This window comes from Adelges cooleyi, unplaced genomic scaffold (genome assembly GCF_023614345.1).
Source record: "Adelges cooleyi isolate 19-005CV unplaced genomic scaffold, UGA_ACOO_1.1 ACOO_flye_CR_arks_rails_tigmint_CR_PRNA_30, whole genome shotgun sequence".
Taxonomy (NCBI): Eukaryota; Metazoa; Arthropoda; class Insecta; order Hemiptera; family Adelgidae; genus Adelges; species Adelges cooleyi.
The window spans coordinates 16025759-16051482 of NW_026095971.1; the positions used below are offsets into that span (position 1 = coordinate 16025759).

Here is a 25724-nt window from a genome sequence, read left to right on the forward strand (position 1 = left end):
TTGTATGATAACTAGTGATAACTAGGGTCTGATAATCAATGACGCAATGTACCCATTACTATACTTTTATCTATTCTGTGCCCATACCTACCCACGTCTCATGTGTAAAGTGACAACACTGATACTTTTATCAAAATAACAAAGTACTCTCCAGAAATACAAAATTTTGATGTTTCACTTGTTGAGCTGAAGTTGTGGACGCGCAAAATTAGCAAAACTAATAAAGTTCTAAAATAGGCTCTTCAAGCTCTTACTGAGTGTGATGCTAAAATTTTTCCCTAATATTTTTAAAATTATAAACATTTTATGCACATTGCCTGTATCTACCACCACGCCTGAGCAGATGTTTTCCACTCTAAAAAGAGTAAACACGTGTTTAAGAAATACCATGTGGGAAGTAAGAACAAAAAATGCTAACATTTTATGCATTGTGATTAAATAATTGTCAACACATTTTAATAATAAATTACTATTATTTCTCTTAAAACAGGATAGATTTAATGGATAAGCTATGTTGGCAGTTCGTAAAAATATAAAACTTGACACTGAGGCAGTAATTAATTAACTAGCGTAAGGAACTCGAAAAATAGATCTTGTTTTATAAATTATTATTTAAAAAAATGAGTTTTCCAAGTCAATAAAGTTAATTTATTTCAGATTTTCAATGTATATTATATTATAAAATACATAACTGTGTACAGTAGTATATTAAAAAAAAAAGTAAACTTGCATGAGGAGTGTGAGAGACGTTGCCCCCCACTTTATGTTTATTCAAAAATTCATCTATCTCCCCAGAACAAAATCATAACTACTGATAACAATAAGTACTTAATTATTTATAATGATTTTTTAACGTGTTAGAAATTGTAATCACTAATATTTCCATTTCAACTCCACCTCACAGTTACAGGGAAATAACCAATAATAACGACAACAACTATGTATGTAGTGAGTATGCTTATAAGACGCAGTAGGTGATATAATAAAACAAATTTCATTTGAAGGGTATCAAATTATAATAGGGATATATATCCATTTTCCACACAACTCGAAGCAAAGGTAAGAGGTTGCTATCCGCCCTCAATAAAGCATAAGTGTTTGTTTATTTTGTATAGGTGCAATACTACATAAGAAAAATCAATTTATAGTTTATACATAGATAGAAAACTTATATCCCGTGCTCCAATTGGAAGTGTACCTATATTGATATATCAACAATTCTTTATAACACAAAACAAAAACTAAAAAAAAAAAATTAGTGGTACGTTTTTAATTGTATAACAATAACAGTGTAATACTATTTCTATTTAGGTATGTAGTTTTTGAAATAAGCAAACTATACGTAGATAATGATTAAGCCATTGGAAATAGAACTCCGTAGTGAATGTAAACAAAAAGAGTATAATATTATAGCGTTGTTATTTCATAACCCACATGAGTTGTATTCAGTGTGTTGTAAATAAAACTGTTTGTTTATTATTTACATTTAATTTTGCAATTTGCGAGAACGCATTGTAATTTTTTCAATTAAAAGAAAAAATATCAATAATTTATTTCGCATGCTTAAATTATTAAATTGCTTTGACTATTATTTGATTGTGAACAAATTATTATACTATATTATTCTTAATATTTATGAGCCACATGCTTGGAGATAAAGCGGGCCAATATACTTTATCAACACCTTTTTTTTTTTTGGTGCCCGATTAATTTTCGATTTTTAAATTTTGCGCCTATCGTAATTCTAAATAAAGTTTATTAGCTCTAGATTTCTTATAGATTTTATAAAAGTAGATTTATAAGGATCCAATTAGCGAGAAGGGAGGGACGTATTAAAGATAGATCGCATCTTTCGTCTCGATTTTGTAGAGATCATTCGTCCTATTAAAAGTGTATGCTAGTTATAAGTTATACTTATAGGTTATATAAATATAATTATTGCAAATTAAGAGTTTCTCGCTTAATTTAATAAAACGTGTAAATTACGTTTTTATAAGAAAATCTATAACTAACAAACTGTTCAACCGTACACTGGAATAATCTACAAATATAATTAACTTTAAATTATTGAACATGTACCTATTTCTGTCTGCGATGCCAATCCAAATCTACGGCAAATAGAGATTTGAAATTTTGAACATAGGTAATTTAAAATCGTTCTCCAATGAACCTAATCGATTCTAATTTCGAAATCATAATGTTGTTCACCTTGTTTATGAATCGATTATGTGAGAACGACTTAAGTCACAACATTAAAATTTTACAGGGCAAGGAAAAAGCGTCTTGCTACTAATAGTGTTTCTCTTGTGAACGGCAAAACCCTATTTAAATCTCTATTTAGATCGAAAAAAACTCCCAGACAAGAGGTGTTTCAAGAACACTTGTAGAATCGAAACCTACAAAAAATAATTGGAGCATGCTACTTCAACGTTTTTGTACTTAACATTTTACACTACCCTTAACTATCTAATAAAACGTATTTTACTATTCATTAAGCCAAAAACAATATCCAATTATTAAAGAGTTAAAAAGTGAATGTATAATAATATTATAACATACAACAGTTTTAGAGTAGGTACTCTTAGAAAACGTTTTTGACGAGTTAGTAAACAGCGTACGCCAGTAGTTAGTTAGTAAATAGTGTACGCCAAGGAGCGTCGAAAAGCATGATGTATCATTCAACGAACCAGCTTTCCGTGAAGCAGTTACAGCAGTGACTATATTCGCGTTAAACAATGTTCAACTTAATGTGCTTAATATCTAGTTACTGGAAGCTATGCGGAATGTTTTCAATTCAGCTCGACTATAACCGATCGCAAATCGTGTTCACATTACTCGTTCTGATTACTTGTTTACTCAGTATTGCTATTACACCGTGGAGCATTTGCATGTTGGACGGATGGTGCGATGATGAGATGTCCACCGCATTGAGAAGATTGTATACCAGGGTGTTGGCATGTACTAGTCTACTATCGCGGTTGACCTTGACCTATAAGGTCAAGAGGAATCTGACAAAATACAAAGAGAGAAGCGATGCCTACGAAGAAAGTTGGCCAATCAGTGACGACTATCTTAAACGTTTTCGAACGTATTCATACCTGATGATCACCTTGATGGCTATTATATTCCCTATAAATTTCATGCGGTTGTATTTGATGTACAAGTACGAGCCGGAAAGTGACGTTACATATTTGATAGTATTCTTCTTATGTGCATACATTCAGAATTGGAGTATGTGTTGTATGGAAACTCATTTTCTCTTGCTGTGCTTCTCGGTACACCTGAAGTTGTGTGATATTAACCAAGCATTAGAAATACTAAAAACTAAAATAATGATCAACAACAGGTATCCAATTGTGTTGCGTTCGACCAGAGCGACCGTTCTGTGTCAACGTACGTCCACCGAAAGGTGTATTGATAATCTTCAGATAGCATATACAGCGGAACAACTCAGGACCAGACATGCCTTTGCTCGAGATGCAATTAGCGATTTAAATAATTTGTTCGGAATACAACTGGGACTTTCCTTGTGTGCATTGAGCGTAATGACTCTGTTTGATATTTACAACGAATCTTTTCACATGAGTGGAACATTGTCCAGATCAAAATTAATTTATGGTTGGTTATTGCAATACATATTACGGTATATTTTAATTACAATAACGGCTCATTATACCACCAAAGAGGTACGTAAATATAATAATTTTACTTTAAAACTGTATGCATTCATAATGATTAGCAATTAATATAAGTTTTTGCGCTTTGCTAGTTACCTACTTAAAATCCCTTGTCCACCGCACGATTATAGCCCTGTAGCTAATTTACTTGGCCTACCTTCCTTGGCCGAGCGGAGACGCACTGCTGGTATTAGGTTTATTGATGGGCTGTTGAAGGGTAAAGTGGAATCGTCTGCTCTCCTCACACTACTTTGCTTTAAAGTGCCTCAACGTCCATCGCGAACTAATGCTCTTTTTTACATCCCGCGTGCCACCACAAACTATTTGGCAAATGAGCCATTACGGCGGCTAATGTCAAATGCCAATGTAGAACCCAATTTTAATTTTAATTTTTAAGTCTAATTTTTTATGTAATTATATTTAGTTTTGTTTAGTTTATAAGTTGCTGTTCAGTTGTGTATTTAATGTTTTTCTAAATTGTACAAGTATGCATGTATATATATATATATATATAAAGGGCCCAGCCCGTATACAATAAATAAATAAATAAATAAATATATTATTATTATTATAATACCGACTGCCGCAGCGAAAAAAGTCGTAACTTGATTTTTATTATGTTTGAGGAGAGCATTCCAAATTTAAATTCTATTTTTTATGTATTTTCTCATACTGTTTACTGTTAACTAATGTCGAGTTTAATGGCTTTTTTTAAACACAAGACAATTAGAAAATTCTGACTTTTGTTTTGTAAATTGCTTACAACATTGTAGGCGATTTTAAAAACAAATGGACGTGCTAGAAAAAATCTAAAGCCAGTTTCGGATTTGGAAAAAATCCTATAAAATGTATGCATATTATACGTTTTCCAAAAGTTTTTTTTTTGTATTTACCTTTTTATTGTATAAACAATTCAACTTAAAAAATTTCCTAAAAAAATGTTAAATATAACTACTTTCAAGTAAAACAAAAATTGTTGAGCATGTTTTAATACAATTTAACTAGATAATTGTTTTAATTAAGATTACCTTATACTACCATGTTAGGTAATTACTAAAATGCGTCACACATAATTATAAATTCATAAATGGATAATATACTTGTAACACATTTAAAGTCTAGTACCTATCATACTTACGGGTTATACTTTGGAATATTCACGCAACCCGGCATTAGTGTTTTAAAGTAGCCGCACAATAACAACCATTATTTATTTAGTTTATTAAATGCTGCCAGTAACAATATGTGTATTACACTTTTTTAGGCTCTGAAAACAAAAATGATTATTACTGATGCAGATCATCGAAATTTGGATAAAAACACAAAATATGAGGTATATTTCATAATTCAAAAACCATTTAAAAATCCTGTTTGTTTTAATAATGACTTATGATTAATCAAAAGTTATATACTTTACGCACACATGTCCAAAAATGTTTGTTTAAAGGGGCATGTTGTAGTGCAGCATTTATAGCTGTAAAATAAACATGTATATATGTATTTTTTTTTGGCTTACAGGCCATGAAAGCCTTTTGCCGCTTTTACCACATCCACCCACAGTTCCCGATCATCCGCATCCTCAATATTTGTCGTTCCCAAGCTTTCCAGATCTATGTTTACTCTATCGAGCCATCGCTGACGGGGCCTTCCTCTTGGCCTCTTTCCGTTGGGTTTATTGATTAGTACTTAATGAATTAGGTTATCCTTTGCCCTCCAAAAATTAATGGAAAATAGTTTTAACTTTAACTCTAATATACGATAAGTTTTACAAGAATACACTACATTTTCTGGACAATAATCAAACAAGAACTATACATTTTTTAATTAGGAGATACTAACCTGTAATTCATTTAAATCATTAAATCTTTAGTTGCAGTTATTTTTGATGCAGATAAACAATCATTCACTCAACTTCAAAGCGTTTGACTGTGTAATACTAAATACACATCTCATAACTTCTGTAAGTAATAAATTGTTGTGTTTAAAATAAAAAAATATTGTATTTTTATTACAAAATCAATTAGCGTTAATAAATATAAATTATTTCAATGTTAACACAAAGTATGAATTTCCTAGTAATTATGTAGTAAGTTTTTATACTTGTAAACACAAGTATAAAAAATAAAATCTAAAAAACTTACATTTTTAAATATATATTTATTTTTTTTCCGGAAAAATTAGTATAACAAGTATTTATTTTTTTTTATAGTCAATTAGTAACTAGTATTTGTAGATACTTAATTAAATGATGAAATTTGGGTTAATATATAAAAAAAACGTTATAAATAATAAATATAAATTGTATAAAATATAAAGTCGAAATTTAATACTATAAAAAATGTGTGTAATATGTTGATTATATTGCTTTTTCTTAGGACTCTTTTAATAGTGACAGGTTCCTTGAGAGTTGAACTATCTGTAACGTAACAAGGGGATTTTAATAATACATTTTTAATTGATTAAGAAGTGTTGCAGTTGATGCAAATAGGTCGAGGTTCCCGTTTAAAATAAAATAGAATTAATGAGTTAACTAAGTAAAACTAATCCTAAGTCTTGTAATAACAATTGTTATTACTTTCAAGACGTTCGGAGAGTAATTCAATGGAAACGCTTTTTTTCATTTAATTGTTCAAAGTTTATTTGTTGTCAAGCATAGTTGATATTTATAATTAATAGATTTCTTGGATATTTTCACTGAATAATAAATTATGTTTTAAAACATTTTTTCAGACAATAACTGTTGGAATCACATACCTTTTTATACTAATTCAGTTTCATTCTAATATGGCTTAAAACTTATACAACATGAAGAATAACATCCATAGTTAGAACGATTTAACCGAAAAAACTTACTTTTATTAATGATAAAACAACTAATATTTTAAATTCTAAAAGTAGTCGTATTTTTTTAATAATATTTTGTTTGTAGTTTTAACTGTATAAACATAATTACTGTCCTTCTCAACAAAGAATAATTTTAAACATGTAAAATTAAACTTAAATTTGTATTTTATTTTCTATAGTTTTCATGAATAAACGATGTGATCTATATTTATGCAATTACTGTGATAATTTGAGTTTTGAGTATAAAAGTTTTTTTCGAAAAAACTCATACATTATTTTAATGAGCAAACATTGGGATAATTTATCATAGGTAGATTTGTTTCTTAAAAATACATCATTAAACTGTCATAATAAATGTAAGTATACCATAAAGTAATAAATTATTTTATCTACGTAGTAAGTATGTATATAATACATTAAATAAGTGTCCAGAACGGATAAATGACAGCCGATTACTGGCTTATGATACATTAATGGCCAAGTAGACAAGGCGTTTTCAACAGATTTCTTTTAATTAATCATGTCTCTAATGAAATGTATTGGTCATGTGATATATGCCATTGCCGGAGGCACAGTTTTGATATCATGTATTTTCAACTTTTTGGTTTCTTCGTGGATGCCGTGTATAATGGACGGAGTTGATTGCAATAACAAAGGATTCACATCCCTGTCAGGAATGTATTCGAGGTTCGTTGCCGCGACTTGTTTTGTATCGTGCTTGATTATGCTTTACAAATTCAGTTTTTCGATGAAGGGGTACAACAATAACGTGGAGGCGTACAGTAACTACTCACCAGTCACCCGGAAGGACCGCCGCAGTTATTTGATATTTACGTGGACTGTCACAGTCTCCTTATTGACAATCATCCTTCCTATAAATGTACTTCGGTTGAGAATCATGTACAACAATCATACAAACACGTTAGTTTGGATATTTTTCGTAGTTATGTATGTAGAAAATCTTTTTATTTCCGTTTCGGAATTGTATTTTGCGTCAAAGTGCTGGAATCTGTACTTGAAGTTTAGCAGTATAAACGCCGACTTGAAGCAACTCAAGGACGAAGTGTCAAATGTTTTCCCACTGTCTACGAACGTGCAGCTAAAAAAAAGTTATCACCCTAGATGGTTACACCGACAACATCGGATTACTAGCTTTATAAATTTTTATAGTCCCCCGAAAGGACAAAGACAACTAGCCACTGTTGTTGAAATCCTTAGAATCAGACATCGGCTGATCCGTGAAGCGGTTACCAATCTCACCGAATTGTTTGGCCTTCCGATGTGTTTGTCTCTATGTTCACTGTGCGTAATGGCATTGTTTGATATCTACTACGAAGTATTCAATTTGTTGAACTATCGGAGTCGATCAAGCATATTTATATATGGTTGGTTGACACAATACTCATATCGGTTCTACATGATTGTAATGGTAGCTGATACCATGATGAAGCAGGTGAGTTTTTTTTAAAACTAACAATCTAACAAATATAAACATAGTAAATATAGGGTTTTAAGTAATTTTGATTAGAAATTTGTAATTATAATAATACATTTTAGATAGTGTAAAGTTGAACCAAAATAAGTAGGTTTATAATTGGTAGTTAAATACGTGTTCGGTTGCCTTATCACACGCTGATTGTTTTAAATCATTAAACAGATTCTAACGTGCACTACTCTCAGGGCCGAAAGGACTAAATGGGTCAAGTTCATTCTGATGGCAGTGCAAGTATAAGCTACTTATACCATATATTATACCTAATTTCAATATACATTTTACTCTAAAAAAGATTAAGGCAAAGGGAAAGCAGCGGTTTAGTTTTAAAGGGTTGACAAAAAGCGGTTGTCATAGAGTACTTAGCAAGTTAGTACGAAGCTAATAAAATAATAACCAACTTTAAGCCACCCATTCTCAACTTTGAAATAAGCCATAACTACCAATAATAGTGTATTACAGTTTCTTAAGTAGTTCCTATATTAAAAAATGTAACATTCAAAAAAGCCAGTACAGTGGGGCGAGGCATAGTGGGGATGTAGCATGGTAGGGTCGGGACATAGTGGGGACGGTTTCCTTTAACATTTGTATGGATTAAGTTATTAGTTAAAACAAATTTGTATTATTCCTTAGTATTTTCTTATTTAAAAGGCGTTACGTTTATATTATGTTAGAAGTATAAACACCAATTATTATCCTAATAAATTTAATAGTAGTATAATTTTGTGAGCTGTACGTAGGTGGACTTTTAAAATTGTGCCTAGTGGAACATCACTGAATCATATCATGGATATGTTTTGGCATTATAAAATATAGATAACTATATTTTATATAGTTATATTTTATTATGATACAATATAATTCATCCTCCGTCCATTCCCCTACCGCCCAACCCTTCTCCCCTACCAAACAATTTCTTACCTCCTATACTCTCTTCTTAACAGAAGTATAATATCATAATATGACAATATAAAAGTTACACTGCAGTCTGTATCCGTCCACATCTCTATCAGCATCTCCACTTCCATCTCTATCTCCATTTTCATATCCACTTCAACCTACATCTGCGTGCTTTACCCAACTGCACTGAACCTCCTGTCCTTTAGGGTTTCTACCAACAACGCGCGCCGAAAACTTGGCAACTTTAAACGTGTTTTTGTCAAAAAATAAATAATTCGCACGTAGTGAATTCGGTTGACTTGTGGTTTGGCGCATTTTTTTCCTTAACTTACTGGCCATTGCATGAACATTAAAGTGTATTATTTATGATTACTTAATTAATAATAAATATTGTTTTCTAGACATTTTGTATACAAAAAATAGTTATTATTCGTTAAAAATGATCCTGAATTTTTAATTACATTTTTTTTTTTAAATTTTAGCATCACACAAAGCGTAAAAACATATTATAACAAAAAAATGATGGAATTTTTTTTTAAATAATTAGAGCGACCTGTCCGCTGCACGGCGCAAGATCGGAATACCAAATTTGAGCAGCTGTAACACCGCCATTTTTAATTTTCTCGCAATAGAATTTTTAAAAAAAATACTTTGAATGGTCAATTTTATGATGTAATTTATTTATAAATCTTAGCACTTCATAAAAAAAAATATATAGGAAAAAACAGCTTTTTTCACGACCCCTCTTAATTTTAAACTTAAATAAAATATTTATATTTTTTTATGTTAGAGTATAACATAAATAAAAATATTTTCAAAAAAAACTCCAAAATTTCAATTTATTTTAAGAGTAACCTAATATTAGGCGTTCGTGAAAAGAATCACCCAGTGTATACATGGTATACTAATATAATTGACATCCTTACGATGCCGAGGGGGGAGGTTACAATGCAATAACCAGGTATGTTTAGGATATGCCCAAACCTAGTCCTACTCATCAAACCATTTCACCACACGTGTTAAAATATTTAGTCTGTTAACAACAAATAAACACGCAACCAATCAATAACAAAAAATACTATTACCGTGTAAAATAATGAGAGTAATAATAATATGTTATCCGTTAATGAAATGTTGTTAGTATAATCAAAAAAATGTTTTTATAATATTTCTATTCATGAATACGTAATATAACTTGAAAGCAAATTGTTAGCGAAAAGTAATTAAATTCCATATGATCCGCCTAGTAAAACATTAGACGTTGCCGTACTTTCTAGCAGGGCGGTAACTATGTATTGTATATCGCTTGCTTGGCCAGCGCTAGTTTTTTGGAATGTGTTCGGCATGTTCTCGTATGATTTCCGTCCAAAGAAATTACAATTCGTTTCATCTGTATTGTTGTTCGTGTCGTGCTATTACAATTTCATCAGTACGCCGTACTCAGTTGATTGGCGCAAGATTAGTTTGTTCGCTATTATCAAAGGAACGTTTCCCAGAGTATTAGGAAGCACGTGCATATTATCGAGACTGATTTTATTTTGGAAAATTAAACGCAATTTAGGCGACTACAAAAATAACATAATAGCGTTCGAAACTCTAACCGCGGCGACTCCCGACGAACTACAACGTATAAAGAAAATATCACTTCAAATCATGTGTTTATTATTTGCTTTGGTTTTACCAGTTTACGGGCTAAAGACATACACCGATTATACATCTCAACCAGAATTTTCCAGATTAATATTATATCTGTTACTTTGTCTACAAACCCTTAGCACGTGCTGCCTAGAAATGCACTTTTTTATATTGTGCTACATAATTTACCAAAAGATCCAGCTAATCAACGATGACCTGTCTATGCTGAAAGTAGATACGATTATCAGGAACAATTATCCTTTTCTTTCGCATTCTGGCGATCGTTACATAACAACGAACTTTAACTATTCCGGTTTTAAGTTGAATGGCATGTCTAAAGCGTGTTTCGTCAGATACCTCCGTATCAAATACTATATAATCGGCAAAGCTGTCAAGAATCTAAACAACGTATTTGGCATACAATTGGGCATATTCCTGTGTACGCTGTGGTTAATGGCATTGTTCGATTTGTATTATGATTTGACCCGAGGTAACCATCCGGACTCAGATAATATATTCATATCAAAACTAATCTTATACGGATGGATTTTGCAATATACAACTAGATTTATCTTGATCACGTTAATCGCGCACATTACGACTAAAGAGGTAAATATCGTTTAAATAGCACATATTATGTCTAGACTGTTAGCGAGTAGGATAAGATGGCAATATTTTTAAACACGGTCATCGAATGTTTGATGGGTTTTTGTGCATGTGTATGTGTACGTTCCCACGAACATTTTATTGATATTTGATATTTTCCATAGAGTACCGATTATTTCGACAGTATAGACCCGGCTTAACGGGTTGTTTTCAAGAAAATAGATAGTTTCAATAAAGGTAATAATCGGTTAAACCTATTATCCGGATTAGTTTTACTAATGTGAGCCTATATTAATAAATGTTCGTAAGTTTTATTTTGGATAAATAACGAAAGCCTAACAATATTTAAGGAAGTTTATTCCTCAATTTTGGTTACTACTTACTAGTTAAAACAAGAATATTATGTCACACATTTAATTTTTTTTTTTTTTTATTATATTTTAATTGTTTCAACATACTCTTGTTTTTACAATATATTAATTAATAAGTTACATAATTAGGTAGGCATAATAAAGTAATAAAATAATTTATAATTATTTTAATTTAGCAAATTGTACATAAATTATGAGTTGTTTTAATTGGTCATTAATCTGATGATACACATCTGCTGAAGAAAAAAATGTAGTATTAGAAATTAGGTAGATAAAACACAATGGTCTTTATTACATACTTTTAATTCCAGAACTCAAGAAATAAATTATTTGTATTTCGTTAAAAATCTTAAGTCACTTACGTGAACATCATAATTAAATAAGCTTAAGATCATGACGCTCTAAATCAATATTTTATATCAATAAAAAATTGAGGGTCGGTGAATTAGTAAGATATGTTAGCAAAACATTAATTAGTCTACATTTTTTTAAAAGCGTGGATCCGGAAAAAGTTTAGAAAACTTTTTTTAAAAGGCAACGATTTTACCAAATTGTGTATAACGTATGTTCTACCTTATCTCTTTTTTCTGCTTTATAAATAATAAATGTCAAATTCTAACTGTACAAATTTACATTAAATATTGTTTTAGAATTTATAAGATGATACAACATGTATAATAGTATTCTACAACACTCAGATATTTTTTAAACGATGTGTAATTAATATTTCTATAATTTAGGCTTACAAGACTAAAGTGCTCATAACCGATATAAACAATCGTTTTTTAGATCCAGGCACAAAAGAAGAAGTAATTCATCTGACTTGCTTATAATTAAAATTACTTTATTTATCAATCACCATATTTGAACTATTTTAGCTGCAGCTGTTTTTCAATCAAATATCCAGCAATTCAATGGAATTCACAGCTTGTGATTTTTTCACATTAAATACTCACCTGATAACTTCTGTAAGTTTATTTATTGTAATTATCCATAAAATTGTATTTAATTATTAACTTAATATGTTTAATAGGCAATTGCTGCAGGAACGACATACTTGGTTATACTTCTGCAATTTAACTCTAGCAATAAACAATAATTTAATTTATACTTGCATATGCTTGTAGCGAAGAATACATGCAGTAAGTTTGCTGGTATATTATTTTTTTGTTCTTAGAGACTATTGTAAAAATAACTTAATATTTTAACTCTTTTAAACTTTAAAACAAAATTAATATTTTCAAGTGAAATCTTCTACGGGTGGATATTATTTTATATGAAATTGTAATGTATACTGTATGTATAACTACCTACTTTAATGACCCACAACATAAATATGACTGAACGAAAATTTTCCAAATTCATGCAATACTCTCTTATAAGTAAGTAGAACATCTGGTAAAATAAAAAAAAATTGAAACCTTGCTACTGGTGTTGAAATAATATCTTCACCGCCAAACTTTTACCAGATGTTCTACTTACCTACTATTAATGTAGGTAGTCTTCAGCAATCCACCCATGTTTGAAACCGTAAATTAGTAATAAAAAAAAACTTATTGGTTCAAAAATGATATGGGTCATAACCAAACCTTTTTATAAACCCTTTTTTTATTTTTTAACCCCAAAATTTCTTTTTGAAAAATTAAAAAAATACCATTTCTCAGGGTTAAAAAATTAAAAATTTTTTTTTTTCAAAACATGGTTAAGTTACACCTAATTAGAATTTTAACTGTGCAGGTCTCATGTCTATACCACAATCGGCGATTAAATTACAGCATCCGGAAAAACTACATAGGTCCAAAAAAAAATGTTTGAAATGTTTTGTCATTAATTTTGTTTTATTTATTTATTTACTGAATTGATTCCATTTACAATATATAATATTTTTATATTTTATAAAAATTAATCAATTTTTAATAAATATATTTTTAATATTAAGGAACTATAGTCGCACCCACATTAGGTGATTTCACGTGAAATGATCCATTTAACTTAAACTTTAATATTTTTGCATAACATAATTATAGTCAATACTCAATTATTAAGTAGATTGTAGATATTTCATAAAATTTATCAAATTTTAATACATGAAGATTAAACTATATATTTGAAGTAAAAAATAGTTTATGTATAAAATTAAATTATTCATGTATAAAGTTTAAAATTATATCTATTACTTTGTCTACAAACCCTTAGCGTTCTTTCGCATTCTGGCAATCGTTACGTAAAATTGAACGTAGTCAACTCCTTCAACTATTCCGGCTTCAAGTTTAATGGCATGTCCAAAGCGTGTTTTGTCAGATACCTCCGTATCAAATATCAACTTACTGTCCTTGTAATAACATTGTTCATTTTGTATTGTGATTTGACCCGAGGTAACTATCCGGACTCAGATTCATATCAAAAATAATCCTATATGGATGGATTTTGCAATATACAACTAGATTTATCTTGATCACGTTAATCGCGCACATTACGACTAAAGAGGTAAATATCGATTAAATAGCACATATTATGTCTAGACTGTTAGTCGAGTTGGATGACAATATTTTTAAACCAGGCCGTCCAATCAATATTTGTCCATCTTAAACCGAGTCCAAACTGCCGCGCAAGTGTTTGTCAATTAAATGTGTTTTTGTGCGCGTATGGTGTACGCATGTAGCAGTTAGCACACCGATCATTTTGACAGTGTGGACGGTTTGGTCGCGTGAAAAACACTCCAACGTTTTACATACATTATGAGGCGCTATAACTTTTATATAATATCAGTGGCGTATTTACGGGGGGGGGGGAGGGATAGATCCCCCCTTGGCCTTTTTGTATTGTGAAATTTATGCATACAAATGTTGTATTTTAATTTGACTCCACATCGAAAACTCACACAACTATTAATGATGCGTTGCATAAAGAATTAATGAATTTAATGGTTAATTAAAATTGTATGGACCAATCACTGGCCACTAAATTATGTTTCTAAACATATATTGGTTCATTAAAAGTTAATTTAATATGAATTATATAAGATATATATTATTAATATTGTAATTAATTCATTTATTATTAATTAAGTACTTGAAAATTGCTATATCACGGTATAAATTAAATTTTTGATTTTGATTTATTCTTGTTTTACATTTTATCCCAATATCCATTAACTCTTAAAAATATTTTGTACTTTTCCTGTGTCTACTGCCACACCAGAACGATGCTTTTCTAGTTTAATGAGGATTAAGTCCTATCTTAGGAATAGTATGACAGAAGTAAATATTTTTTTAAATTTATTATTGGAATATAATTATAAATTAGTACCTAATTGGTAATTAGTTAATAGTTTATTCTTTTATTATTAGAACAGACTGAATGGGTTGGCTTTATTGACATGTCACCGGTCAATAAAAAAGTTGCCAGATGAGGTTATCGATTAACTAAGTCTCCAAAAAAATAGAAAACTAGATTTTGTGTTATGATTATGACAGTATATAAGAAAATTATGTTTAACTGCCACTACTATAATAGTATAGTGGAACTTAAACATTATTTTCTTATTATTCTAGGAATAATACATTATAAATAATTTTTTAAGTTATAATTAAGAGTCATAAGTTTGGTAGATTTTAAAATAAAAATATTGTTGTTATGCTGTTTAGTTGCTTGGGGGGTGTGGCGGCAAAGCCCCCCACAAGTCTGTGGAATATTACTTATTTTATCCCCCTCCTAAACGAATTCCTAAATACGCCACTGTACAATATCAATATACGATGACAAACTTATTAAATATATACTCTTTTCTCTAGAACGAGTGGAAACTTTTTCTTTATTATTTAATTTTTTTAGGTACAGTTTTAGGGTTTAAGGTCTGAAAATTAGACTGAATGTAGAATCTAAATTGGACTAAAAATCTGTAGTCAAACTTAAAAAAGGGGAAAATTTTTACTTTGACTGTAGTCAGTTTCTAGGATGTTATCTGCGAGTGAATCAATTGTCCAGCAGGCATTTGAAAATTATTTATAATATTGTTATTTATTATACATAGGTTTTTATTTCAAACAAACGCTTACATTGTTTTAATGAGCAAACATTGGGATAGTTTGTCTTAGGTAAACTTTATACACCATTAAACTGTCGTGTTAAATAGTAAGTATACCATAATAAAAGTATTTTATCTACGTAGTAAGGTTTTACACCAAATAAGTATTCATGACGAGTAAACGACAGCCGATTACAGAATTAGAATATATCAATGACCAAGTAGAAAAGGTGATTTTAACTGATTTGTTTTAATTGATCATGACTGTATTGAAATATATTGGTCGTGTGGTATATGCCATTACTTTAAGCACACTTTTGATATCATGTGCTGTCAACTTTTCATTGTCTTCGTGGATACCGTGCATAATGGACGGAGTTGATTGCAATAACAAAGGATTTACATCCCTGTCAGGAATGTTTTCGAGGTTCGTAGCCACGACTTGTTTTATATCGTGCTTGATTATGCTTTATAAATACAGCTTTTCGATGAAGGGGTACAACAATAACGTCGAGGCATACGATAACTACTCTCCAGTTACTCGAAAGGACCGTCGCAGTTATTTGGTATTTACCTGGACTGTCACACTCTCCTTATTGTCAATCATCCTTCCTATAAATATCCTTCGGTTGAAAATCTTGTACGCAAATCAAACAATTTTCGTAGCTTGGATGTTTATGGTGTTTTTGTACATAGAAAATCTTTTTATTTCCGTTTTGGAGTTGTACTTCGCGTCCAAGTGCTGGAATCTGTACTTGAAGTTTAGCAGTATAAACTCTGACCTAAAACGGCTCAAGGACGAAGTCTCCAATGATTTCCCACTGTCAACGGACGGGCAGCTAAAAAAACGTTATCACCTTAGATGGGTGCACCGACAACATCGGATTACTAATGATAAAAGCTTTCATCGTACACCGAACGGACAAGCCACTGTTGTCGAAATCCTTAGAATCCGGCATCGACTAATCCGTGAAGCGGTCACCAATCTCACCGAATTGTTTGGCATTCCGCTGTGTTTGTCTTTATGCTCACTGTGCGTAATGGCATTATTTGATATCTACTACGAAGTATTCATTTTGATGAACTTTCGGAATCGATCAAACTTATTTATTTATGGTTGGTTGGCACAATACTCATATCGGTTCTATATGATTGTAATGGTTGCTAATACCATGATGAAGCAGGTGAGCGTTATTTTTAAAATTAACAAATATGCACTTATTAAAACTATTAAATATAGGGGTTTAAGTGATGTATTCAATCTATGTGATAACATTTATTATTAAGTGGGACTACAAAGATAAAAGTCGTATTTATTTTATTTTAGATACGGTTTTATGGTTATGTACATAAATTAAAAATATTATAGCAAATTGTGCTAAAAAAATTGATCTAATGATAATGTAATTAACAACGTCAACCAATATTTATTTCGAATTACTAAAATTCAATTTTTTTTCTAATATGTTGTGTACTAAATTTATAATTAGATACTTGTTCATTAATGTTTCCTGTTTTCATGACTTCAACATATCAACATATACCATTTTTATTTTGTATATCTTCATTTGAAAATCCAATACCTAATTTCTAAATTTCGTACAACAGAAATAAACGCTTCGATGCTAATCTTTAGAGTATAGATGATAAAAGTTCAAGTATCTATAAAAGGATCATGTTAAAAAATAATGTGGTTAAAATTGAGTTTTCAGTATGTGGATAGTTACCATTAGCATTGGTTGTCCACCTATCCTATTTTGGTACCCATATATCGTAATTATAATGATAATATTTTTTAGATACCTGTTGAATGTTTTCATTCCGAAATAGCAACTTAGAAATGTACTATGGTTAGTGTAATTTTTGGATTTTTTTTATTTTCTTAACTTATTAATAAATTAGTTTGGTTACAAATTTTTGAGAAAATTGTATATGTTATAGCTCTACTATGGATCTACCTTCAGTCTAATTTTCAGACAAGAAGTCATAAAAAGTAATATAAAAAAAGTTTCCTTTTTTTCTAGGGGAAAGAGCTTTTTAAATATATTTTTGGTTTGCCAATGTATATGGATAATACTATACCTAAAGATTATTTTGTACAAATTTGAAACTAATTTGACTATTTTTAAAAAAAGGTATAGAGCGCTGTATTTGTAAGTTAAAATATATGTAATAACTCTGAGTGTTTTTCAAATTTTGAAAGGATAAAGAGTGAATTTTTTAATTTATGGCTCAACTAAGTACATTTCTGGTACGATTTCTTATCCATAGATTTGCTACATGAAGAAATCGGTTCAGTAGTTTTAGAGGTAACAAAAAAAATTGTTAAGTCAATACCGTTTTCGATTTTAAACTTTTAAAATTTTATAAGAGTCAAGTTCCTTTTCATGTATGATTTCTAAACTTAGATATGCTACATGAAGAAATCGGTTCAGTGGTTTAGAGGGTATTGCAGGCCCAGGCACAAAAATAGAAACACAGCATTGTAAAAATAATACCTTTTCAGCTCCCTATCGTTAAATTTACTTAAAGAAAACATTATAATGCGAGATCACACACAATAAGATCTTTAAGATATATATAGTTTTTAGTTTAAGTTGGTTAGTGGTTGGGCCTAAGAAGTTCCCATGCACTCAGATCTGCAGGTCGATTGTGCACACCTTCTCTCCGAAGTCCTATTTCACAGTCATAATTTCATTAAGATTATGTAAGATAAGATTATATTATAATGTAGTATTTTTTAATATTATACACACTAAATAAAACCCTACCATGGAGTAGGCAGAAAACCGTTTTGTAGTTTTTCTTTTTTAAAGAATTTTGTTTATTCTGTAAATTTTTATCTTTTTTAGTACTTTTTAAAGCTATATCAACTTTAAAATCTTAAATGATAACGTATATATTTAATTAACTTTTTTAGTTAAAAATAATTTGTTGAACATTTTGGCTGGTCGATAACTAGTTTTAAAGTTTAAAAATTAAGACGTGACGTAGCGTGGAGCATAGAATTTGTTTTTATCTGCGCGCTTTCCTCAACCGAACTCCACCCTCTGTCCTTAATTTTAAACATAAATAAAAATGTTTTCAAAAAGAAACGCTACAAAATTTCAATTTTTTGAGAGTATAGTAGTGTTGGGCGTTAAAAGAATCACCGAGCATATACATAATATGTTTGTAATGATACTAATAAAATTGGATCCCTATACGATATCATTATATATTTATTATTTTAAAATATCGATATATGGGGGGGGGGGACATTGCAATATTAACCTGATATGTTAAAGCAATGCCAAAACCTAGTCCTACTCATCAAACCTTTTAACCACACACGTTAAAATATTATGTTGTCTGTTAATAACAAATAAACACGGAACCAGTCAATAACATAAAAATACCATTATCGTGTAAAATAATGAGCGTAATAATATATTATAAAAAGGTTTTTTACTACAGTCGAAATATTGTTTTCATAACAATTATTAGGAGTTCCAAGAATTAAAGAAATGGGGATTATTAAGGAAAATATAACTCGCATAACAAATTGTTAGCGAAAAGTAACGAAATTCCATATCACCGCCTTAGTAAAACATTAGAAGTTGTCGTACTTGTCTAGCAGGGTGATAACTATGTATTGTATAACGCTTGCTTGGCCAGCGCTAGTTTTTTGGAATGTGTTCGGCATGTTCTCGAATGATTTCCGTCCAAAGAAACTACAATTCGTTTCATCTGTATTGTTGTTCGTGTCGTGCTATTACAATTTCATCAGTACACCGTACTTAGTTGATTGGCGCAAGTTAAGCTTGTTCGCTATTATCAAAGGAACGTTTCCTAGAGTATTGGCAACAACGTGCATATTATCGAGACTGATTTTATTTTGGAAAATTGAACGCAATTTAGGCGACTACAAAAATAACATAATAGCGTTCGAAACTCTAACCGCGGCGACTCCCGACGAACTACAACGTATAAAGAAAATATCCCTTCAAATCATATGTTTATTATTTGCTTTGGTTTTTCCGGTTTACGGGCTAAAAATATACATCGACTATAGGTATCAGCCAGAATTTTCCAAATTACTATTATATCTGTTACTTTGTCTACAAACCCTTAGCACGTGCTGCCTAGAAATGCACTTTTTCATACTGTGCTACATCATTTACCAAAAGATCCAGCTAATCAACGTTGACCTGACTATGCTGAGAGTAGACACGAATATCACAAACAATTATCCGTTTCTTTTACCTTCCGGTGATCGTTACGTAAAGTTGAACATAGTCAACTCTTTCAACTATTCCGGCTTCAAGTTTAATGGCATGTCCAAAGCGTGTTTTGTCAGATACCTCCGTATCAAATATCAACTTACTGTCGAGGCTGTCAAGAATCTGAACGACGTATTTGGGATACAATTGGGCTTGTTCCTGTGCACCTTGTGGTTAATGACCTCGTTGACTATGTATTATGATTTAACCCGTGGTGAACATTCAAGCTATGATAATATTACCATATCCAAAATAATCTTATACGGATGGGTTTTGCAATACACAACTCGATTTATCTTGATCACATTAATCGCACACACTACGACTAAAGAGGTAAATATGGTTTAAATATTACATGCTAAAACATGTCCATCTTACGGGTAGTTATCGAGAAAAACGATAGTCTCGATAATAAATAATTATCAGTTAAAGGTTAGATCCATGCGGGTTTTACTAATGTTAAATAATAAATGAGGTGTAAACTAGTTTGATAAGATATTGCAAACGATGATGTACATTATATTATAATATGAGTTGGTCTGGTCTGCTTTGTTTGGGGTGTGCAATGCCATAGGAATGTTTATAGATACAATAAACAATACAATTATTAAAATCAAAGAAGCCTAGCTTTCTATCTGTTGTACCTAGTTTCACACGGGTAGTGGAATTATGTTTTAGTAGTCGCCGCTCCCCCATAACACATTCACGGGTTACAGGCAAGTCGTCGACTCGTCCCCGTCGTCTGTTGTTACCCAGACCTATTTATAAAATATAAAAAATCGCATGTAAATCGATGCTGCCTATTTTATAAACTGCTAAAGAAAAACACAATTAGAATTAACTTACCTTTAACTCCTGGAGGTCAATTATTCGTGTTACTTTAAACAAATTAAGACGCTCACGTACACATAATAATTAACATGAGGCTTTAAATTCATTTATTATACACTACAAAAACGCTTGCGAAGTCGAGTCGACATGTAACCTTTCTTGATATTTAAATTTTGGAGAATTATTTCAAAAATGTTTATAAAAAATATGTTTATGGTATACAACTTTAAAGCGTTGTAGTAGATGAACTAATACATGTCAAGGTGATTCTTATAAGTTCCTAAACAAAAAAAAATCCATTTATTGGTTTAGGAAATCTGCAAGTGGAAATAAAAAAACCTTAAATTGACATTATTTTAATTGTTAAAACTTCAAAAATGAATCTCTTATGCCTGTTTTGGTAAAATATAAATGTTGTCAAATTCTAATAAATACAAATTTATACTAGGTAGAATTTTAGAATTCAATATACGATACAACGTATGTAATAATATTGTACCACATACAGATATTTTTTAAACGATGTATAATTAATATTTCTATAATTTAGGCTTGCAAGACTAAAGTGCTCATAACCGATATAAACAATCGTTTTTTAGATCCAGGCACAAAAGAAGAAGTAATTCATCTGACTCGCTTATAATTAAAATTACTTTATTTATCACCATGTTTGAACTATTTTAGCTGCAACTTTTTTTCAATCAAATATCCAGCAATTCAATGGAATTCACAGCTTGTGATTTTTTCACTTTAAATACTCACCTGATAACTTCTGTAAGTTTATTTATTGTAATTATCCATAAAATTTTATTTAATTATTAACTTAATATGTTTAATAGGCAATTGCTGCAGGAACGACATACTTGGTTATACTTCTGCAGTTTAACTCTAGCAATAAACAATAATTTAATTTATACTTGCATATGCTTTTAATATGTATTATTTTCCTAGTTCCTAGTTACTAAAAATAATTATTATAACTGAAACTACGATTCAGTTGAATCGTCTGTCTATAAAAACTATTTTTCAGATACCCATTGACTGTTGATTCACTCACATACAGCAGCCTAAAAACTTACTACGGCCAAAATGTAATTTTCCGCCTTTTTTCGGGGTTCCTTAATAAATAAAAAAAGTTTGTCAAAAGATTTTTAAAAATATTACTTTATCTTATAACTCTTTTCTAGATCTACTTTGAATCTAATTTTTAGATCTTAAGCCAAAACTTCCTTTAAAAAAGTAAATATAAGAAACAGTTTCACCCCTTCTTGGCCTATACTTTATTTGTCTACGTTTATGGATAATACTTCATCTAAAGAATATTACATACCTATTCATTTAAACTAATTTGATCATTTTTAATTAAAGTTACAGTACGCCATAATTTTTAAGTTGAAAAAAAATGTATTTTTTTTATAGTTTTTTCTCAATTTTGAATAAGGGGAGGTGTTCGTTTTGATTTTTGGTCCGATAACGTACCTTATACGTCGTGTTTGAGAAAAATTATCATGGATCTAGGTCAAAAAATTAAAAAATTAAATTAAAAAAAAAACACCTTTTTATAAAACCAATACCTTCTCGGCGTCGAGTTGCAGCTAAAATATCTATAAAAACAAAATTGATTGTGATGTCATTTTTCAAATTTGCTCAAGGAACTGACGTGGAAGTCATAATGATGATGATGTAAAATTCATAAGTACACTGTCGACGTCTGTAGAGCTATAACAACAATTCGTTAGTTCCGATAAATAAAGTATACAAAAAAGAAACTAACCGTTACCGTTATTTTATTATGGGAAATTAACGCAGATATGTACATAAGAGAGTGTCAAATACACACGGGGTAATGGGTACCCGAATAAACGGCACATAGACATAGACGGTGTAAATTATTAAGTACAACACGTTGTTATAAACAAAAATAAGTACGCATAAGGTTTAATTTTGAACACATTTCCAAAGCTATCGAAAATCATATTATATGCTACTACGAGACAGGTGAGATTTAATGAACGAGAAACACAATACCAAGCTATGATGTTTTCGAAAATATTGAAACACATTCAAAACAAAGGCTATTTCGTTTATTCAGCCATTTTGGTGGCCACTTGCATTTATAATTATCTAAAGACGCCGTATTGTGTGTGCGTGTTGGACGGCTACTGCGCGGACTCCATGTCCAAGCTCGTGCACTCCATGTACTTTCAATTGATGGCCATCGCCACGTTGGTGTCCAGGGTGACAATGGTGTACAAGAACATCAGGGGTTTCCCGGAGTACGACGAGAAGATGGAACGTTACGAGATGTACTCGCCGACGTCCGTAGCCAAAGCGAAGCTGCATCGGTTGTTCTCGTTTATCATCGTGTCTACCTGTCTGATCATGATAGTACCGATAAATCTATTCCGGCTCTATCTGATCAGCCGTTACCAGTGGAAAGGCGACTACGTGATTGTGGTGTTCTTCGTGTACCTGTACATGCAGAACCTGAGCATGTGCCTGACCGAGGTGAACTTCATCCTGACTTGTTTCGGACTAAATCAAAAATTTCAACTCATCAACGAGGACATGGACGAACTTCGGTCGGTGATCATCGAAATCAACAAGTATCCCAACGTGCTGCGATCGAATTGGCGCGATCAAACTACTCTTAAGACCAAAGACGACGGCAACAGCAAAATACCAATGTTCCATTCGAGAACGTTAAGATCGTTTGTCAACCGGCCGCTGACCAGGACCGTGGAGCGACTTCGGGCCAGACACCAGTATGCCAGAAACGCTATGGAGGACTTGAACGGGTTGTACGGCATCCAACTGGGGTTGTCTCTGTGCGTGTTGTGTGCCATGGCATTGTTTGACATCTACGGTGAAGCTTTTAGGGACAGCGATTCGTCAAATTCATTCATATTCATATATGGCTGGCTCCTACAGTACTCGTTCAGGTTTTGTGCAATCGTGATCATAGCTCATCTCACTACGGAACAGGTACCTCTTATAGGATTTTAGGAATGTTTTAAAAACATATAGAGTGTACAAAAAGCGTACGGCCCCGGGTCGTTCTGAATCTAAATTTCCCCATTTCTTTGCATAAGATGCGACATCTCATATCTCATTTTTTTTTTTTGCCAAATCAAGTTGAGCCACTGTTTTCTTTTCAGTGTAGACGAAAAAGCGAACGGTGGGCTTATACTTATGATAAAGTCAATATGTATTAGGTAACGCTATAATCGAATAGTAGTCATTAATAATGTTATTGAAAATTATTTTTTTGCTCTCCTGTAAAATTGAAAAAATTAGATATGTGGTGTAGCATCTCAAGCGACGATTTGGTAAAACAAAATTTATATTTATTTTCAAATAAACATTTAAACAACATCGGAGTGTTGGAAAAATTACCGAAAATCCGAAAATTAATGATTTACGCGTACCTAAAATTACTGTTCTTTTTTAAAGTTAAAAATATATAGTAATTTCGATTTAAGTTACATCAATAATTTACAATTTGGTGCGATCAGTCATTAGAGACACTACATACAAGATTGTATGGTAAAATATCAAGTGACTTACTGGATAGAAAGAGAAATCACACATCTTATCACAAATCAGCAATCAAGTATAATATACGAATACCCACCAAAAGTTTTGAATAAAATATTTGCACTTAACAAAATGATCGTCCCCTTACCAATTTTTAGGTAAATAATAAAATGGATAAACATCACCTCATATCTACACTCTGTACACGGCCAGACAAACTCATTTGACTAATAATCACAAATATGTCATTCTTACTTTGTTGATAACTATATAAAAATGGATATTTTTTTATATTTAGGCACGCAAATCAGAAAAATTTATAACTGACATAAACAATCGTTATTTGGACAATAACACAAAAGAAGAGGTATGTGCAAACTGGTTAAAATTTAAAACTTAATGTTTTTTTTTAAATATTATAGGCATTACTAAAATAAATAATAAAAGGTGTGTGATCCAAGTAAAAACATAAGGAATACATAATACATACAATTTTACAAAATTAATATAATTTTGATTCTTATATTGTTTTTACACAGTTACTATTATTTATGAATCAAATATCCAGCCATGACATAGAGTTTACTGCATGCGATTTTTTTACTCTCAATCCACATCTTATAACTTCAGTAAGTAGACGTTGTTACACATTACCTAATTAGTTTAAAACCTTATCAATTTTGTTTTCAGACAATTGCAGCAGGTACTACTTATCTCATAATACTATTTCAATTTCACTAAAAGACAAATGAATATATATGCTGAAGTTAATAAAAAATTAGCTTGTAAAAATGTCTTTACAATTTGTATTGCTTAGAGCTAAATAAATAGTACAAGTATAAAAATGTAGTGTTTATTATAATAGTATTCTATTATAGTATAAGTCAAGTTACTTAAATTGACAAGTTATTGTATCGAAATAAGTTAAAAATTAGAGTGGCTATTATTAATCGAAAGTAAATACAATTTTTTTTATTAAAATTCAGTTTCTTATGTAAAATAATAATTACAGCTTACTTAAAGTTGTATTTTTAAAGTAACAAAAAGTCATTAAAATTGAGTTTATTATCTAAAAAGTTAATTTTTCGGGGATGGGGTGCTCCAAAAGTTTTCCAAAATTAGCGTTATCGCCTATATATTATATATTAATACATTATAGAAGTTGTTTTGGGGTAGCTAACCACTTTTTTTAAACTTACTTTTACACTTAAAAAAAATATATTTTACACGTATTACCTGCCAATTTTTGGTCGGTTTATATAGCAAGGTATTATAAGAAATTAGGTGGGTACGTTAAGAATAAAACAATTAGATATCTTAAAATTTCAGTTAAAATTGTATTTACAACAATACATACTACAATTTAGGTTTACACGTATAAGGAAATAATTGTAAAATCTAAATTATTTGATTATTTTAATTGGATTTTTAAATCTAAATTTCTTATTGAAATCATTTTGAATAAAACAATCTAACCTGAGTTATTTCATGTTATGCGTATTGTCTACTTATTTGTGTTTTAAAAGACAAAATAAAAAAAAC

The 25724-nt window shown here is 30.7% G+C and overlaps 6 protein-coding genes across 7 annotated transcripts; all 6 read left to right on the forward strand.

Moving 5' to 3' along the window:
- Positions 1 to 827: 827 nt before the first annotated feature.
- On the forward strand, positions 828 to 6482 carry LOC126838775 (uncharacterized). 2 transcript variants are annotated; one of them, XM_050573466.1, is made up of 4 exons: positions 828 to 948; positions 4942 to 5010; positions 5548 to 5637; positions 6408 to 6482. In XM_050573466.1, the coding sequence occupies exons 1-4, from the start codon at positions 940 to 942 to the stop codon at positions 6468 to 6470; spliced, it is 231 nt and encodes a 76-aa protein (XP_050429423.1). In that variant the 5' UTR covers positions 828 to 939; the 3' UTR covers positions 6471 to 6482. The 2 variants fall into 2 exon arrangements, with proteins under 2 accessions (XP_050429423.1, XP_050429422.1); XM_050573465.1 differs by lacking the exon at positions 828 to 948 and adding an exon at positions 2701 to 3686.
- A 559-nt stretch (positions 6483 to 7041) lies between these two features.
- Positions 7042 to 8253, forward strand: LOC126839397 (uncharacterized). The gene is made up of 2 exons (XM_050574715.1): positions 7042 to 7974; positions 8179 to 8253. Exons 1-2 carry the CDS (start codon positions 7042 to 7044, stop codon positions 8251 to 8253), a joined length of 1008 nt encoding a protein of 335 aa, XP_050430672.1.
- A 2313-nt stretch (positions 8254 to 10566) lies between these two features.
- LOC126839406 (gustatory receptor for sugar taste 43a-like) lies at positions 10567 to 13321 on the forward strand. Its single transcript, XM_050574728.1, has 5 exons — positions 10567 to 11157; positions 12266 to 12334; positions 12404 to 12493; positions 12559 to 12667; positions 13263 to 13321. The coding sequence occupies exons 1-4, from the start codon at positions 10567 to 10569 to the stop codon at positions 12622 to 12624; spliced, it is 816 nt and encodes a 271-aa protein (XP_050430685.1). The 3' UTR covers positions 12625 to 12667; positions 13263 to 13321.
- A 2491-nt stretch (positions 13322 to 15812) lies between these two features.
- On the forward strand, positions 15813 to 17390 carry LOC126839407 (uncharacterized). The gene is made up of 2 exons (XM_050574729.1): positions 15813 to 16736; positions 17352 to 17390. The coding sequence occupies exons 1-2, from the start codon at positions 15813 to 15815 to the stop codon at positions 17388 to 17390; spliced, it is 963 nt and encodes a 320-aa protein (XP_050430686.1).
- A 934-nt stretch (positions 17391 to 18324) lies between these two features.
- LOC126839408 (gustatory receptor for sugar taste 43a-like) lies at positions 18325 to 21550 on the forward strand. Its single transcript, XM_050574731.1, has 5 exons — positions 18325 to 18329; positions 19667 to 20147; positions 21196 to 21264; positions 21330 to 21419; positions 21485 to 21550. Exons 1-5 carry the CDS (start codon positions 18325 to 18327, stop codon positions 21548 to 21550), a joined length of 711 nt encoding a protein of 236 aa, XP_050430688.1.
- A 1270-nt stretch (positions 21551 to 22820) lies between these two features.
- LOC126839409 (uncharacterized) lies at positions 22821 to 24844 on the forward strand. Its single transcript, XM_050574732.1, has 3 exons — positions 22821 to 23630; positions 24481 to 24549; positions 24722 to 24844. Exons 1-3 carry the CDS (start codon positions 22821 to 22823, stop codon positions 24842 to 24844), a joined length of 1002 nt encoding a protein of 333 aa, XP_050430689.1.
- The last annotated feature ends 880 nt before the right edge of the window (positions 24845 to 25724 follow it).